This window comes from Acomys minous (assembly GCF_964271855.1).
Source record: "Acomys minous genome assembly, chromosome: 14".
Classification (NCBI taxonomy): Eukaryota; Metazoa; Chordata; class Mammalia; order Rodentia; family Muridae; genus Acomys; species Acomys minous.
The window spans coordinates 55,485,798-55,504,150 of NC_140496.1; the positions used below are offsets into that span (position 1 = coordinate 55,485,798).

The following is an 18,353-nucleotide window of genomic DNA, read 5'->3' on the forward strand; positions in this document are numbered from 1 at the left end:
CCTTTGGGGTAGGTCAAGGTGTGGCTCTCTGGTGCAGACAGCTGGGTATTTAAAAGGGAGCTCTGATAAAACCGGAGGCAACCCACCCTGGACACCTGCAACCTTCACCACCTCTTGCCTAGGCCCTAAGAGGCCTGAGGAAATCAATGTAGTGACCAGCCAGGAAACTTAATCCTTGTAACCCATCAGGACTTGAAGTCCTCTTACCAACTTGCTGTCTCATCTCAGCCTCAGCTCTGCCAGCCCACTTGCACCAATCAAGACAGCCCTCCCTGTCCAGGGAGGTCATTCTCCCTCCTGCCTCGCTCAACCGTTCTAATGGGTACCCTCTTTTCTATTCTAGGGCAAACAGGACGAAGACGTCTACTATTCTGCATCAGATGTGTATTTGCTTGACCGCCTTCAAATGAAAATATGAATTTCTCAATGAAAAAAGTATCCTCTGTTGTTGTTTCCCCATACCACCATCTTTTCTCCCAAGACCCAAAGCCAGAAGAGGCCTTCAGGGGAATGTGTGGCCAAAGTTACTTTCCCCAGGCTCATTTAAAATGCAAATTTCTGCACTTCCCTGTTCGGCCCTTAACTGTGAGTGTCTGGGATAAACACCGGATCTGCGTTTTAGTCCAGGTGTGTCGCAACTGGGTTTGGAGCCTTCTGGCTTTGCGCAGCCCCCTCCAGCGACAGAGAAAGAAGGACAAAAGCAAGCCCAGAGAGGGGAATGGGCTTGCCTGAGGTCACAGGAAAACGCCCAGATAGAGCCCTGTCCATCGCAGGGCAGCAGGACGCCGCTGGCCCTAGACAAACAGTCCCAGGTGCGCAGCACTCACTCACCCGCTTGTAGACATCCTCCCGGCTGGCCTCATATTTCTGTTGCATGCGCTCCTCCAGGAAGTAGATGCGCAGCTTGAGGCTGAAGTTCTCCTTCTTCAGGTCATTGAGGTGCTGGGACAGAGTGCGATATCCATTAGACATGGTGGGCGACCCATGGGGAGGAGCATGCCCGATCGCCCCCTCACCCCAGGAACTCTGTGCAGCCTTGCCACAGCATGGAGCGGGCAGGCTGGGACACTGATGAGGTTGTAGGACCCCTGAAGGCTTAAGGGGACATGGCCGCTGTTGGTTTGTTCCAGAACCTGGGACTAGGCTCTCAGCTCTGGGTGCTGGAGCACAGCGAGCTTTCTTTTTTTACCTCAGGGAGATATTTGCGGAATCCCTGACGGAGGAACATGCTGTGTGAATACAGACACAAGTGGCAGTAACCCGACTCCAAACAGGACAGGGCTGTCAACCGCTGCCACCACTCTCCGCGCCCCGCCTCCCCCTCCCCCCCCCCCCCCCACCACCACGCTGGAGCGGCAAGGCTCAGTGGGCAGTTAGCAGCTTTTTGGAAAGAAAGAGACTGATGGCTACTCCCCCCGCCCCCCCCCCCCGCACACCCCTATACTCTTCCCGGAAATGGGAAAATGGTGGCTAAGGTGACACTGGGGTTGCAAGGGCAAGAGGGAACTGCAAGTGGGGTGGGAGGAGGGGGTGGAGGGGGGTGCAAGTAGAAGCAAGAAATAAGGTAGCTCACAGAATAGTGACCAGAGCCAAGTAGCCTCTTTCTGTCACGTGTAAATCTTAAGGCTCTACAGACAGGACCAGAGAGGACTCCAATTCCCCTTATTGATCCAGAGCGTAGCCAGTGTCTTCAGCCTTTCTCCATGTCCGTTCGGGGCTGTTGAGTTTTAGGCTTTATCCCCCATCCTCTCTGCTCCCCATACACACCCCGCAGTCAAGAGTGAATCTTAGCTGACAGGGACCTTTGCAAACTGTTTTTCAGTGGAGCAAAGGGAGGCCCAAGGGTTCCACCCTCTGGGGATTAAGTGTGGGAGTGCTTGGGGGTGGGGGAGCGGGGAGGCAGGCGACATCCCGGAGACCAGAGATTTCAGGCACTCAACTCCCGCACCTGCCTAATGGAGCCCGGCCATCATCACCAGATCCTGCTCGTAAAGCAACTTAAGACCCTTGAGTGACAGCTGCAACATTAGCAGGAAGTATTATTTATACCACATCACATGGGACTTTGAAGGTGACTGGGAGACAGCCCCATAGCACAGATCCCAAAAGAGGTTCTTGACTTAGTAATTCCAGGTTGGATAAAATTACTATTAACGTCTGAGATAAAGGAAATTAAATTAAAAAAATTTTATTGCAAACATCCATTTCTCCTCCAACCTACCTACTTTTCAACTTTCCCATTCTTTCTGGATCTTTATAATGGTAAGAGTTAACCTTTTCCTCTGTGTCCAGAGGTTGAGTACAAAGGTGAAGATAAAGCTGGGCCAGTGGCTCACGCTGGTAATCCCAGCACTCAGGGAGGCAGAAACAGACAGGTCTCTGTGAGTTCGAGGCCAGCCTGCTCTACAAAGTGAGTTCAGGGCAGTCAAGGTTACACAGAGAAAACCTGTCTGGGAAATACAAAAACAACCACAACTCCAAAGAACGGCTACAAACTTGGTCACAATATGTTAAGGTGTTTTCTATACCATAATCTTTGACATTTGTGCCTTTCAAACTCTTTATATTTTGCATTCTCTCACATACACACACACACACACACACACACACACACACACACACACACACTTATTCAATGGTGTGTTACCATCTGATAATTTCTCTTTCTCTTTCTGGGAGTGAGCTGCTAAATTGGCTCACTGTATAGCAGGTAAATCTTAACTTGTAGTTTGAAAACACTGAGTCTAAGAGAACCCAGAAGAAAATGAGTTACTACTGGGATGCTAACAGAGAATGCTTTGGCAGCAACTGGACTGGACTTGCAGTTTGCCATGAAAGACAGGAAAAAGTAAGTCAGGTGGCTTCAGGAATCCAGAATGAGAACTGTGCAACGAAATAGTCTATTTTTCTAGAAGGATGAGATTGTAAGAAGGGAACACATGTCTTGCCATTATAATACAAAAATACTTCACATTAAAAAAATTACTCATTTAAAAATCTGTACATAAAAATCCTACATTTCCATTAAATCCTTAACTTTCAGAGTAAGTGAAGTTTATTGAGAGTTAGTGACAATGAGGATAAAAATCAAAACTAAAATGACACTTCTCTGAGCACGTGGGTATGTTCCTACAATCTCAGCTTCTTGGCAGGCAGAGGCAGGAGAATTATTGATGCCCAGAAGTTTGAAGCCAGCCTGGATAACATAAGGAAGCCATGTTGACAAAGTTTCTGGTACTGGTCCTGCTACTATCTGTGTGACCTGAGGGTGTACCTCTCTGGACACAGACCCGTCCTCATCTAGAAAATGAAATGGGCAGGCACAGAATGGGTTAGTAAAAATATTACCACTTCCATTTGCTCAAGGGGGTTGGATTGGCAGATCACACAAAGTGTGTAGTTAGGTTTTGGTTGTCTAATTTGAATCCTTTTTTCCCCCTAAATCACATAGAATAATTCCATTAAAAGGGTTAATTAAAGAAATAAAAGCATGTAAGAATTTGGATATCTTTGTGAGGCTGAGGTTTTTCCTATACACTTATTTTCTTCTGTTCTGTTCCTACCCATTCTGCCCCTTTACTATCGTGGTTTGCTTTGTGTTTGCATTTCCTTAATGTCAGCACTTACATGAAGCCAAGTCCTGGCAGATCTAGGTTTTCTTTCCCTACAGACTTCCTTCCATGTTTAATCCACGTTTAGTTCTATGTTTTATCTCCTCAGTGAGCCAGTCTTAGTTTTCTCACCACACACCCAAAGTTTTGCTAGGGAGGTCAGCTTGAACGTAACACCCTCGCAACAGACTTCATGACATGAGTCCAACCATGTCTACCAGAATCTGTCACAGCCATCCGCTCTTCATATTATAGTCAAGGAGATGCCTTTACAACTCAAAGCTTGTCAGGACCCCTCCTGGGCATCTCTCCGTCCCTTAGGCTACGGAGAAAACGATCTCACATTTCTTTAAGACATCCCACCTCTTTTCCTCTTTCAGGTCCTAGCTGGAATTCCATCAAAATCATACTTGCCCTGCCCTGGCTCTCTTCCCCTTTTCGAAATCCCAGGAAAGTGAGCCAGATGTGGTGGCGCACATCTGTAATCCCAGCATCTGGGGAGGCAGAGACAAGTGGATCTCTGTGAGTTTGAAGCCAGGTTGTTCTACAGAGCAAGTCCAGGACAGCCAGCGCTACACAGAGAAACCCTGTCTCAAAACAAAAACAAAAACAAAACACAAACAAACAAATGCTAGAAAAGCAAATACTAACATTCACCAAGTGTTCATGCACCGCCTTTGGATATTGCTTCTATCGTCTTGGTGGATTACTGGGACCATTTGGAATTCTGTGACTTCCCATGTAGACTCTAACCTCCTCTATCGCCATAAAGGGCCAGAGAGTTACATGTCTGCTCTTACAGTCTCTGCAACAACTGGATACCACTTCTGCAGGAATAGTCACCCAGCAGTGCAGCTACAGACTGCCTACAATTATTTCAATCAGAGCCCAGTGGTTTGGAGACTGGCAAGGAATTATTTTGTGCCTGTATTCTCTGGGCTTGATACTTATTGGGCACTCCCTAAAATTATCAGTGGAGTTAATGACCAGATAAGTATTCTATGTTTTGTTATATGTTTTGTGAATCCACTGTCTTCTAAATAGGTTAATTTGCACAAACTTTCTTCCTAATGTAGATTTCAGGAGAATGGCAGGTGCCAAGAAGTTTCATACTTCAAGCACACAAGGTTGGGACACACTGCCCCCCTCCAGCTGACCTTAAAATGAATTCACCTTAGCTAAATGTGCCTTTCCTCCCAGCCTCCCTGCCTCCTCTAAGTCACACGTTAACTAGACCTTCCTCACTTCTCCACAGTGCGAGACTCTGTCCCTTCCCTCCCGCAAAGCCTTAAAATAGGCTCCATTGCTTACTCCTCCCCGCCCCACTGTGTGAGATCCACCCCTTCCCTTCAGACCCCAACACACTCTTCTCCAGCATTAAATAAATCTGCCTCTACACCCCCTGTCGAATTTGAAACTTTGTAACAGTTTGCTTTAAAGCTCCAAAGAAATCAGCTTTCTTAAAATGGCAATCATAGGAAAATGATACTTTGTTTACTTAACTTCCTAGGTTTACAGGCCTGCGAGGGTTATATTTACCTCACTGGTAGAAAGCTCCACTTGAACACTAATACCTCCTACTTGAGAGGTCTGAATCTGAACTCCTGAGCATCCTTAGAAAATGGTCTTTCCTGGTTGGAGCCCATTCCAACCTGTGTAACTCAAGATATGCAGTTGATGAGACCAAAACCTCTGAGTCACTCCTGACTCATTATCACACACACACACACACACACAATCTCATGTGTCTGCAAATCCCACTGTTCACAACACACATGCATCAGAAATACGTGGAGTGGATGCCATGGGCCCCTGCCACAGCATCTCTTCCACTGCATTCCAGATCCTTTGGCCCCTCCCCCAAGTTACCTGAGTAGCCCCCCCTTTCCTGGTGTCTCTGCTGCTGTCCTTGTTTGCCAATGGTCTATCCTAACCATAGGGCCTGCGTGACCCTGTTGAATACACCATGTGGCTTCTCGGCTGGAAACAGCCAATTCCAAGTAGACGGTGATGGTAACTCAACATTCCTTAAAGTACAGGCCCCTGGTAGATCTGGGCCCCATCCCCTCACTTCCTCCCTCTCCCCTCCTCTATTTCCTTTGCTGCACCTCCCTCTGCTGTGCTGCACCTTCCACCTGCACATGCTGTTCCAGCTGTGCTGGCTAGTCTTGGTCTTTCTCAAAAAACAGTCAAGAGCCCCGTTCCTCTGGGCCTCTGAGGCAGCTGGTCTCGCAACGTGGCGTGCTCCTTTTGAGATAGCTGCCGAATCTTCTTCCTACAGAGCACCTCATTTTAAACCCTACCCCACACCCGCCCCAGCACTCCGTTGCTTTAAGACGACATCCCATTATAATCCTTGATTCTGCATTTACCCATGTCTCTGACATTTCTCTCCATCAGCGTGCACTCTCCATGAAAAAACCGGGGGTGGGTCTGCTTTGCCACCGGGACCAAAAATAGTGCCTAGCATACAGGAGGCGCTCAATGAATGAGTGCTGGGTGAAAGACTAGACAGACAATTAACTTACTAACATCTCTGTTCTCAGTGGGTTTGATTGTACCACAATCCAGTCTGCATGCCTGAAGGCATTTCTCCATAGAAACAGGTTGTTTTATAGAGAGAGTATTCTAGCAGTCTCGCGTGAACGGCGCACAATCTGGGCTTTTCTGACCGGATGAGGGGTAATATGTGACTGTTACCACACAAGGACCCTGAGAACGCCACAGTCAGGAGGAACCGGGGATTTAGTCAGGGGAGGCTGTCTAGGAAGGTTCCATGGAGAACTGGAACTTCTTTCTCCTTACAGAAAGAACCAGGCCTGCGTGGATGGAGGCAGCATGAAGAAGCCAAGCGTAAAAGTACAGAGGACTCGCGTCTAGGGCTGCAGCACTTGGGGAAAAGCCTGCTGAGGAGGCCTTGGCTGTCAGGGGAGGACCCAAGAGTTTCCTGTTTGAGGCACGTTCTGACGAGGAGATGAGGGGAAAGATGGTGGGGTAGAGAGGAAAGAGAGGTTCTTTCCTTTTTTGTTTCTTTCATTATCATTATTATTGTTATTTTGGTTTTTTGCTTTTTGTTTGTTTGCTTTGTTTTGTAGCGTTGCAAGCAAACCCCCATACCCTGGGCTGTACACTTGATGTAGTACGTCAGCACCTTCAGGCCTGTTGTGTCTGGCGAAGAGCCACATTGCTTAGGACAAAAACTGCAGGCTCTAAGCATTTCTTAGTTTTTGTTTTGTTTTCTTTTCTTTTTTTCTCCTCCCCACAGTACATTTCAGATTCCTTTCTCTTCTTTCCAAACAGTTTCTTTCCAGAGATAAACGGCTCTCCTCTGTTCCTTCCTGAGCTTCTCCTCTCTGCATCTTTCATAATATATTAGTCCAGTCTTGAAATAAGGCTGTAATAATGACTCCATCAATGCCAGCAGTGGGAAGAGAATTACCACCCAGCTGTCGTAAGTCATGCTCCATTAACAAGGCCAACTGTCAAGCCAGCCTTTAAAAAACTCAGCTTGACATTTGCTTAATCATATTCAGACCCCCCAGATAGCACCTATAATAGACTTGCTTGAAAACATATTATTCTCTTAGCATCTCTTAGCATTTTTTTAAATTCTAAAAACATAGTTCCTCTGGACCAGAATTAATCATCTGAATAGTCTCATTCTTTTCAACTGTAATATAAATTCTATACTTTAAACTTAACTGATGGGATGTCCTGACATCTCATAGTTTGTGTTATTTGGAGGGAGGGTTATGTAGCTTTAAATGGCAATCCAAGGAAGGCAAGAAAATGTTTTAAGTATCCCTGTGTGATGCACTTGAAATCACCCGGCATTTACCGTGGACCAGTTTTTCAGGGAGTGTTTGGGTTTAACTAGGAAGGGAAGTCCCACACCCACCATGTTCTGGGGCCTCAAGCTGACCTGAGAAGAAAGAAAGTAACAACAAGCTGAGCTCTGCAATGGTCCCCTTTGCTTCCTGCCTGTGGACGGCATGAGACCAGCCACCTCACGCTCCCTTCACAGACAGACCGGCTCCCTCGGCCACACCCACCGCCTCTCAAACTGTGAGCCAAACCTCTCCTTCCTTCACTCTCATGGGGTATTTGATTATGGCAATCCGACAAGTACCTGATAGTGAATTAACCACTTATAAAAAGGTAATATCTGATCACGTGCGAGTATACCCAGACGCAACACTATGCAATTGTGGAGAAGCTTTTGAGCCAAGAACACCTAGGTCCAAATCTGAGCTCTGATGTATATTCTTATTCTTCTTCTTATTATTATTAATTTTGGCTTTTTGAGACAAGGTTTCTCTGTGTAGCCTCGACTGTCCTGGACTCACTTTGTAGACCAGGCTGGCCTTGAACTCACAGAGATCCACCTGCTTCTGCCTTCCTGAGTACTCAGATTACCGGCGTACACCACCAAGTGCAACACAATGCTATTTTCTAACTGTGTGATTTGGGGGACTTCAGAGAAGCTGAAAATAGGAAAGCTGTGTATGGGTCCCGGGGCTGCCAGGAGGCTCACAGCCACGTTTGGGTCGGTAACTTCTAGTTATCTGCCTTGGATAACTAGATAAAAATAGAGGATGGATATTTAAACAATTATCTCATTATCATTCATACATTCCTGTCGCTTGTGAAACAGCTCATAACTAAAAATAAACCGCCCTTAAAGGAACAAAACTGGGAACAGCAAGGAGGCAGCTATCAATTTTGTGGAGATACATTGCCTCTTTAGTAGAACCAGACATAGTGAACTTATGGTCATATACCATAAGAGTAGTGAGTATTTATGTTATCTGAAGGGGGACTTTGATGGGGCTATTAGATCAGGAGAGATTTTTTATTTTTTTATTTTTTTCTGAGACAAGGTTCTTTTTTTTTTTTTTTTTTTTTTTACATTTTTTTATTTAATTTTAATTTATGCACGTTGGTGTGAGGGTGTCAGCTCTTGGAGTTACAGACAGTTGTGAGTTGCCCTGTGGCTGCTGGGAATTGAATCCGGGTCCTTTGGAAGAGCAGGCAAGTGCTCTTAACCACTGAGCCATCTCTCTAGCCCCGAGACAGGGTTCTTGGTGTAGCCCTGGCTGTCCTGGACTCGCTCTGCAGGCCAGGCTGACCTCAAACTCACAGAGATCTGCCTGCCTCTGTCTCCCGAGTGTTGCGATGACACCCGTGCACTGCTGCATCTGGCTGAGCGAACTTCTCAGATCTCTGGCCAACTTGGTTGTATGTTTGAACGTTTAATTCCTATAATTCCTTGGACATGGGTATGCTGTCTCTGTTAGAGCAGTCCCCAATACATAGGATTTACAGTGCAGACAGCACTTGCATGAATATTACTTCATTCTGCCCTTACCATCACCTCTGAGGTAAGTGACAGGATTGCCATAGGCCACACTTCCTGCAGCTGGCTCCATATCGTGCAGTTATCTGGACCTCTTTCAGCACATCTGTGACCTCTATGCGCCTGTGACACACCTGTGACTAACAAGTTACTTCCTCCTCTGCCCCAGGCCTCCAATACCTTTCCAAACTGCATCTGAGCGGTAAGTAATTGGCCCTGTGCCCTTAGGGGACCTGACTGAGCCTGTGCCTAAAACAAAGACAAAACGAAAATCCTTTTTTCTATTTTCAAGACAAATACACCAAAGTCAGCTCTCAAAAGATTACACAATTACCATATGGGCCCAGAAATCATCTCCTCCATACAAACCCAAAGAATTAAAAACAAACGGCTCCATAAAGCATGAGCATGATGCTCGCCACAGCACCATGTCCTTGAACTGAACTTAGGATACCCATGTAACAGAACACTATTCACCCCTAAGAGTGATGCTCTGATGCGGGCTGTCACGTGGGTGAGCCCTGAAAGCACTTACTAGTGGGGGAAAAGCAGGTCCAGAAGACCAGATGATGCATCACTTCTGTAGGGAATTCTCAGAATGGACAAATCTAAGTGGGGATACTAGACTAGTGAAGCATGGAGAGGCTGTTGTGACCATGAGGCTTCTTCTGAGGTGTAGGAACGTGCTGGAATTGGGTAACAGTGACACCTGCACAATCGGGATTATGCACTCTATAAAAGTGTGAATTTAGTGAGGTACTTAAATTGTGTCTTAATAAAGCTGCCATTCCAAGAAAGAAAGAAAGAAAGAAAGAAAGAAAGAAAGAAAGAAAGAAAGAAAGCAACCTAAGAGAGAAATTTGCCTAATTCTTCATGTTTTAGAAACTCTTTTTTTAATTATCGCAAATAAATTCATTTGTTGGGGATAGTTCAACTCAACTTACTAAGGCATGTGGCTTAGAACAGACCGTGCCTAATGTTAGGTGTATTAGGGCTGTAGATGGCTCAGAAGTTAAGAGCACTGACTGCTTTTGTATAAGACCTGGGCTTTGGATCCCAGCACCCACATGGTGGCTCACAACCATCTGTAACTCCAGCTCCAGTTGACCCATGCTGGCCTGTGAGGGTACTGCATGCACATGGTCCACAGACATAAAGTCAAAATGATTAAATATTAAATGGCTAATCCGAGACAGATCACAGGCCCTAACAGAAAGTCTACCTACATATCTTAAGTGGCCTTCAATACCCATGTTTTATCATAAGAAACCTAAGTCAGTCCCAAAACACAAGCCACCCTACACTTTGATACAAGGAGACCATATCCACTGGGCCACCCCCGTGAACATGCTCGGCACCTGCATGTGGCTGACAGTCTAACGAGGAAACTGTTCATCAAGATCACGCCACATGCTCTTGCGTTCCTCAAACCCTTTCACTGCAATGCAGAGTCTCTGCTCAGATAACAGTGGATGCTACACTGACCTGGCTTTTCCCCTTTGGGACAATAAGCAAGAGCTTGAAACGACTATATCATTCCTGAAGCTCCTGAGTCATTTAAGTGGCAAAATTTAAAACCATTCCATTTTCTGCCCTACAGCTCAGAAGCACATGGACGCCCGCCCTCGGCAGCCTCCTCTGGAAATAGCCAGCCTGGTGACAAGAGTGCTGACCAATGAGCGCATCTTGGACAGCATCCTCATACAGAGGATGAGGGTTCAGATGATGTCGCTCATGGCATCCTCCGCCACAGTCACACACCCATGCCACCCACAGCCCTGGAATAACAAGGCATCAGCATTCGCCCCACACCAGAGCACTGGGAACTATATAAAAAAAACATAACAAAGCAAACAACTTCCCTGGCCACCAGAAATAGATGGCCAGTCCAGAAATAACGCTGCCAGAGACAGTTAAGTGAGCTGCATGGTGGAAGCGACAGGTGGACTGTGGTGATGTGGCAGTACCCAAGGGCTCTTTGGCTCCAAACTAGATCCCCTACCAGTTTAGCTCAGTCAACACTACCACCAGAACTTGGGGTGTGCCCATAGCAGGTTCAACTCAGAAAGATCATTTGCTGAGCTTCTGCAATAAAAGGGAAACTACCAAACAGTGACCTTGCTTAGGCCTCAAGATTTTCGATAACCTTGGGGCTGGGGAGGAGGTGGTCCAGCGGGTAAGAGCACTTGCTGTGAAAGCCGGAGGACCCGAGTTCAAATCCAGAGAACCCATGTAAAGGTTAGGCAAATGGCTGTGCGTGCCCATCCACCCTGATGTTGGGAGATGGAGGCAGGTATGGGGTGGGGGGTGGGGGGCGCGGTGGCGAGGAGGCTCATTGGCCACACAGCCTAGCTAATCAAAAATAAGGAAGAGAGACAGATACCCAACATTCTCCAGATACCCAGCATTCTCCTCTGCCTTCACATGTATACACACACACACACCACAAACACACACATACCACACACACCACACATACTCGAGACGCACACACACATACACACTACACATACGTGAGACACACAGACAGACACACACACATACACACTACACACAGAGACACATACACTACACATATACACCACATACAGACACACACACACACACACACACACACACACACACACACACACACACCACATCAAGATTTCCAGTTGCTCTCTCTCTCAGTGGTAGCATAACCAAGCAGGGCATGACTACTGTGTGTCAGGCACGCTGCTACTCTCTGTATCTGGCAATGAAAAGACAGCATGGTCTGTGCTATTACAGAGCTCAGGTGCCAGTAGAAGACATGGCTTTGGAACAAGTAACTCATTCATACATTAAAGAGAAAGTTCAAAGTACTCTGCAAGTGTGCAGCTCCTATAGTCTGGGATGAGAATAAGGGTAAGCTAGTGACAGTAAGGTTTGAGTGTGAAGTGTCCCCCACAGGCTCCTGTGCTCAAACACTTGGTCCCCAGCTGGTGGCACTATCTTGGGTGGTTGTGGAAACGTTAGGACTTTGGGCCTAACAGGAAGATGGAGGGCGAGAGAGGAGGGGCTAAGAGTTAGAGCCAGGTTCTCCTTCCGGCCTGAGCACTCTGCTTTCCAATCCACTGAGATGAGCAAGCTGCTTCATGAGCCACCTGCCTCGGATGGGCAGTCCTTCCACAACCACGCTTTCCCACCATGAAGGGCCGCCTTCCCAATGTGATGGGCCGCCTTCCCACCGCGACGGGCCGCCTTCCCAGAACCATGAACCAGAATTAGCTCCTCTTTCCTTAAGCTGCTTCTGTCAGGTGTTTGTCATAAGAAAAATACCTGCGACAGTCATTCTTACCCTTCACTTGTTCTACGCCTAGTTCATGGCTTTCAATGTGGGTGGCAATTTTTAAATGTTACCATATTAACTATTAGGTTTCCTTATGAAGCTTGTCAACTATATCTCTGAAATCTCACTCTTTCATCGGCCTGTCGCCTATCTGCTGGTATCACCCCCAGCTTGTCTGGGTAGCTGAGTCTCTCTGCCTCTAGGTTTTATGTCTCCAACTCAGACGTCCATGCTGAAGCCAAAGAAAACTTTCTAAAAGGCAAATCCAAGGGGCTGGAGAAATGGTTCAGTGACTATAGAGCGCTGGCTGCTCTTCCAGAGGACCCAGGTTCAATTTCCAGCACCTACATGGCAGCTCATATTTGCCTGTAATCCCAGTTCTAGGGGATCCTATACCCTCACACAGACATATATGCAGGCAAAACACCAATGCATATGAAATAAAAATAAAAATAAATTTAAGAAGAAAAAGGGTAAATCTGATTTCAGCATCTCCCTGGCAAACCGTTTCAGTCAGTTTCCAGTTAAGTCTTTAGATAGCCCGTAGGCTGCGTAGCCTGTTCTGTCTTCTCCTCTGGCCTCAACTCTTCCCCACATTCCTTGTCACCAGGCTCTAGGGTGCTGACTAACTGTAATTGCTTCCCTCATCTGCAGCCTGACTCACGCTTTGTTTTCTGCCTGGGAACTTCCTCATTGGTCCCTTTACATTCCGTGTGCCTTCCTCCTGTTGAAGAAAATTAAAGCACAGAGCAGCCCCAAAGAATCCAGGCACAGGGACAGCTACGTCTCCTCCTAAGCAAATGTAGCTTTGATTTTCAAGTGCAGCAGAAACTTAGTGACCAGCTCTGGAAAGGCCATTACTAAGATCAGAACTGAAGCTTGACCAATCAGAAGTGTCAACAAACCCAGATAAACATAGAAAACTATAGAAATAGAAGCTTCTAACGGGACAGATCAAATAAGGAAATTTTGTGACTGCAACTAATCAAAATAATTTCCCCCGTTCAAATCACTTATTTTGTTTTCGTATTTCCACGACATTTTGCCATGGGAACAGGCAACTTCTTAAGCACCAGGGTATTCCCACATTTGCAGATTGCTTCTTCCTCCAAGAGAAAGTCAAATTTTCATTGTGTTCACTTTTTAGACCCTCTTTCAGGCCCCCAATCAAGGGTAGTTTTCTCTGGGAACCACCCCCTGCACGGTGCCTAGATTCATCCTAAGAGCCCGAGCTGCACATTCTGTTAAGACTTCGATCATAGCAATGATTACAGTTTTTTTAATTTGCACTCAGGACATTGTGTTTTCTCCGCAGTTCTTAAGAGAAAATATGAAAAAAGAAAAAAGAAAGAAAAGAAAAGAAAAGAAAAAGAAAAAATATGAAGCCAGGCATGGTGATGCACACCTTTAAGCCCAGCACTCAGGAAGCAGAGGCAGGTAGATCTCTGTGAGTTAGAGGCCAGCCTGGTCTACAAAAGTGAGTCCAGGATAGCCAAGGCTACACAGAGAACCCCTGTTTCAAAAAAACAGAGATGGGGGGAGGGAGGGAGAAATATGAATAAATTTGTATGTAGCTTAGGAGTGAAATTTTGGTAAAGGGTTGAGGAATGTTGTGTCACATTTCAAAAGAAAACCCCAATTATGCTGATGAATATTGACAGTGTAGAAGTTGCCCTTCTTATCTAACAATGTTTTGAATGTCTGAAGACATCTTTAGAAACAGAACCAATATAGTTGAGATGCTATGGTAACAAGAGTGTAAAGCCTTTTTAAAACATGAAATACAATAGGCAGTGGTGGCGTATGCCTTTAATCCCAGCACTTGGGAGGCAGAGGCAGGCGGATCTCTGTGAGTTCAAGGTCAGCCTGGTCTACCAAGGGAATCCAGGACAGCCAAGGCTATGCAGAGAGAAACCCTGTCTTGAAAAACCAAAAAAGAAAAATGGAAAAAAAGAAAGAAAGAAAAACACAGTTTGCCAGTAGCATTAATTTTCCAAGGCTGTGATTACAGGAAAGCAAGACATGTGGAAACTGCAGACCCTAACATGACCCAGATTCACCTAAGTTAGCAAAAGATACAGAACTATAATAACTTAGTTTCTTAAGGAAAGAAAAGGTAAAAATCCTCTCCATTTTAGCTTAGTCTCTCTCTCTCTCTCTCTCTCTCTCTCTCTCTCTCTCTCTCTCTCTCTCTCTCTCTCTCTCTCCCTCTCCCTGTCCCTCCCCCTCTCCCTGTCCCTCCCCCTCCCCCTCTACTGGAAAAGTTTGCTGGGATGGGTGGGACCTCATGAGGCTGACTCACTGTGGCTGGAGCCAGCAGCCTGCCAGGGTAAGTGGGTGTCAGGGTACAGCTAGAGAACGCTGCTGCTGGCTTTGCCGGCATGTTCCTGTTAAAGACATTATTGTTGAGAAATAGGTAACCTTGGGAGGCAGCGGAGCCCTCCTCTTGATTTTATAAACATAGACACCCACCGTCTTTGGCTCTTTTATAGCTTGGGCCATCCTGATCTATGTATTAAGTCACAGTGTACACACAGTGCACACCTCTGTGAACAGTTGGTCCTCTAAGAAACCTGGAGCCAGAGGCATTATCGACGCTGATACTTTAGACCGCTATAATTTGTGCCAAGTTATTTGAACATTGGTCTCTTCTCTGGGATAATGGATGTAGTATGAATACCTATTTCCTAAGTTAGAAAGGTGAGCTGAAACGAGTCAAAATAGCATGTTACAGACTTAGAAAACTTAGTGAACATCATTCATTATTATTTGCTAAGGACACAATTCTCTTAGTTCCATCAAAAAGTATTTTAAGCCTCCTTTTCCTTCCCCCCTCTCTCTAATTTTGTTAGCACCTGGATGCAGGTGTTGAAATGTGACACAACATTCCTCAACCCTTTACCAAAATTTCACTCCTAAGCTACATACAAAATTATTCATATTTCTCCCTCTCTCTCTCTCTCCCTTGCTATCAGTTAACGCACCGACAGCTGCCTTAAATCAGTCACTCATGACGGATACTGAGATGGCAGGAGAGGCGCCAGGTCTAAGGGAATAACTGATCTTCAGCAGTTTGCAACAGACTTGTTGCTGGCTGTTTGTTGATCACTTGTTGCATCCTACGTCGTGCTAGATTCTACAGGCTGACAGAGGGCAAACACCAGAGTCTGAACCAGGATATGCTTTCGATTAGGAAAAGCATCCTAACAAACAGCAAGAGAAAGAGCACCTTAGCCGAAACTTGAAGGATAAATAGACTTTAACCGGGTGGAGAAGGAAAGTTTTCCAGGCAAAGAGACCATACAGCTGTGCATCACGCACGGTTTGGAATGAATGCAATGCTGTGAAAGGAACTTCCCACGTAGCTAGGAAGGGCTGACAGACATCTACTCTGTGTCAACTTTAATAGAGGAACTTACGATTTCATACTCAATGGGACCCTGCATTAGCATCTGACACACAGAAGATGAGGCTGAGCAGTCCCGTTTTGAGCCTCCGGACAGTCATTCTCCACCCCTGTTACTATTTGTTCTTTTACTGGGAATCCTCATCCACTGTGCTTTGCCAGGGGACTCTAGGACCAAATTAAAGGGGCCACCCTAGATGACTTCTGCTGGATGCTTTGAGTACCCAATTTTAATCTTTTTTTTTCTATCTATCTTTCTACCTATCATCTATCTCACTTGATATTTTTTCTCTGACCTGCTGTGTGCATAACAAATTCCCTCATTCAAAACAAAACTATGGTCGTCATGTACTGTGCTGGCTCATTCTATGTCAACTTGACAAAAACTAGAGTCATCTGAGAGGAGGGAACCTCAACTGAGGAAATGTTCTGGAAATAGGGCAGCAAGCAGGCAAGCTTGGAGGGCATTTTCTTAATTGGTGATTGACGGCGGAGGGCGCGGCCTTTTACGCGTGAGAACTCGCCTGCCTGGTAGTCCTAGCTGCTAAAAGAAAGCAGATTGAGCAAGTGGTGAGGGGCAGCTCCCCTCCACGGCCTCTGCATCAGCTCCTGCTTCCAGGTTCCTGCCCTGTTTGGTTCCTGTCTTGACTTCCTTTGATGATGAACAGTGATATGCAAGTGTAAGCTGAATAAACGTTTTCCTGCCCAACTTGCTTTGGTCGGGTGTTTCTTTACAGCCATATAACCCCATAGCATTCTTCATACTGAACACTTTGAAATCAGTGTAACTCCCCAGTGTACTCCCTAGAATTCCAAAGTCAGTGAACATCCTCAAAGGAATCACGTTACTGGTGAGCTGTCATTTGCTGAGTCAGTTTCTTCAGTGTTTCTTCTTCTGTTCTGGCTCTCCTGTCTTCCCTCCTATAGCCCGGCCTCTCACAGACTCACTCTGTGAGTATTCTTCTTCCTTTTCCCCCTGAAATGTCCCCTTCATCTGGAATTTTATTTACATCTCACACTAGAAAACTTGAACTCAGCTTTGGCTTTCTGAGCCAGTTTACAGCACCCATAAAGGTGTCCTCTGAAATAAGACCCTTCCGTAGTCCTTTGATAAGACTAGACAGTCTCTCTATAGCTCAAAGTATATGGTGCTTATTGCTGTACATGATATTGTTAGTTGTTAGCCATGTTGTTATGTCACTAATGACGCAGTGTCTGGACTTCCTAACCCTGAAAGTAAGGGCAGGGACAGGGAACAACAATGCTTCTTGTTCAAATCAGGACGGATCCTGGCTGCTCACCCCAAGCCTGTGTTCCTTTGCCATGCTCATCAAACCCGTGGAGTCATGAAGCCTTGTCTGGTACAAAACCTCAACTCAACTCTCGCAAGGGCTCTACCCACTCCTTTTGCCAAGGCTATCGTGTGCATCTTTAAAACTTAACGGCACATGTCCTGATACTTTTTGCATTTTTAGGGTAGGGCACTGGAATGTGTCCTTACTCTCAACAATTCTGTCTTCACCAGTGACTCCTTTGATTTTCAAGTCCTTCTGTGGAGGTGCCTCAGATGTACAAAGTAGACGTGAGGGTTTAAGGATGAACATGCGCACTAGCACTCAGGGAGACAGCAACGCGGTTCGGCTGCTTCTCCCTTAATACACAGAGGGCAAGGGCTTAAAATGCCTCTGGCTGGCCTTGTCTTTCCACCACAGCCTTATATCTGACCAACCCATCACATAAGACCTGAGCCATGAGAGCAAAGGACTCGGAAGTTATAACTGGTGTCCAGCTGACCCTGCCAGTCCCCCAGCTGAGCCCCACAGCACCCAGCCATTCATCCATCAGTGGATTCTAAACTCCCCATTACATCCCAGCAAAAGGAATGTGCCCAACCTACTCTGCCTTTCAGAGCCTGCCTCCCCCACCCCCAGCTCTAAGATCCTCTGCAGAAGCACTCGCCCTTTGAGCAGTAGCAAAAGTGGGGGGAAGGGGGTGTGAAGGTATTATCGCCCCTATTCCCTTCTCCATTATTGCCCGCAGAAGGGCCTGGAAGAACGTATTTGCAGTCCCAGGGAACATCTATAATTATGAGAAGAAGAAGGACAAAGTAAGCCCATGGTGAAACAGCTGGGTTTTTTGTTTGTTTGTTTGTTTGTTTAAATTTTTTATTAATTTATTCTTGTTACATCTCAATGGTTATCCTATCCTTTGTGCCCTCCCATTCTTCCCTCCCTCCCATTTTCCCCTTATTCCCCTCCCCTATGACTGTCCCTGAGGGGGATTTCCTCCCCCTGTATATATGGACAGAACATTCTCCACAGTTGAGTGGAGAGTGGGGTCTGACTTTCACACGAACTCTGGTGCCTCATATTTGACCATGTCCCCTGGAGGGGGAGACCTGGTGGCACTCAGAGGAAGGATAGCAGGTTACCAAGAAGAGACTTGAAACACAGCTGTTTTTGAAAACGTAATTTCATTGTGCTATATTCTAAGCCATCCCGTATGGACTAAAAGCAAACTCATTTGCCTGAAGACTTTTGCATAACTCCTCAAGTGGGGCCCACTCCTTGGGTATCCCCCAGGGGGCACCAAAGGCCTGTTTCTTTTTTTAGAACATGGGTGTAGTCCACTCTGAGCACCTCCTCCTAGATGGTATAGATGTAGGTTCTA

The 18,353-nt window shown here is 46.2% G+C and overlaps 1 protein-coding gene across 4 annotated transcripts in view; it reads right to left on the bottom strand.

The window, feature by feature from the left end:
- Positions 1–18,353, bottom strand: part of PDE4DIP (phosphodiesterase 4D interacting protein) — a 204,117-nt gene that overhangs the window by 130,049 nt on the left and 55,715 nt on the right. For 3 of the 4 annotated variants that reach the window (XM_084756810.1, XM_084756809.1, XM_084756800.1), the window contains exon 4: positions 832–942. In XM_084756810.1, the coding sequence (XP_084612936.1) occupies positions 832–942 (111 nt within the window). Of the gene's footprint in view, positions 1–831; positions 943–1,189; positions 1,269–18,353 lie in introns of those variants that run through there. The other variant, XM_084756803.1, reaches the window with a different exon arrangement.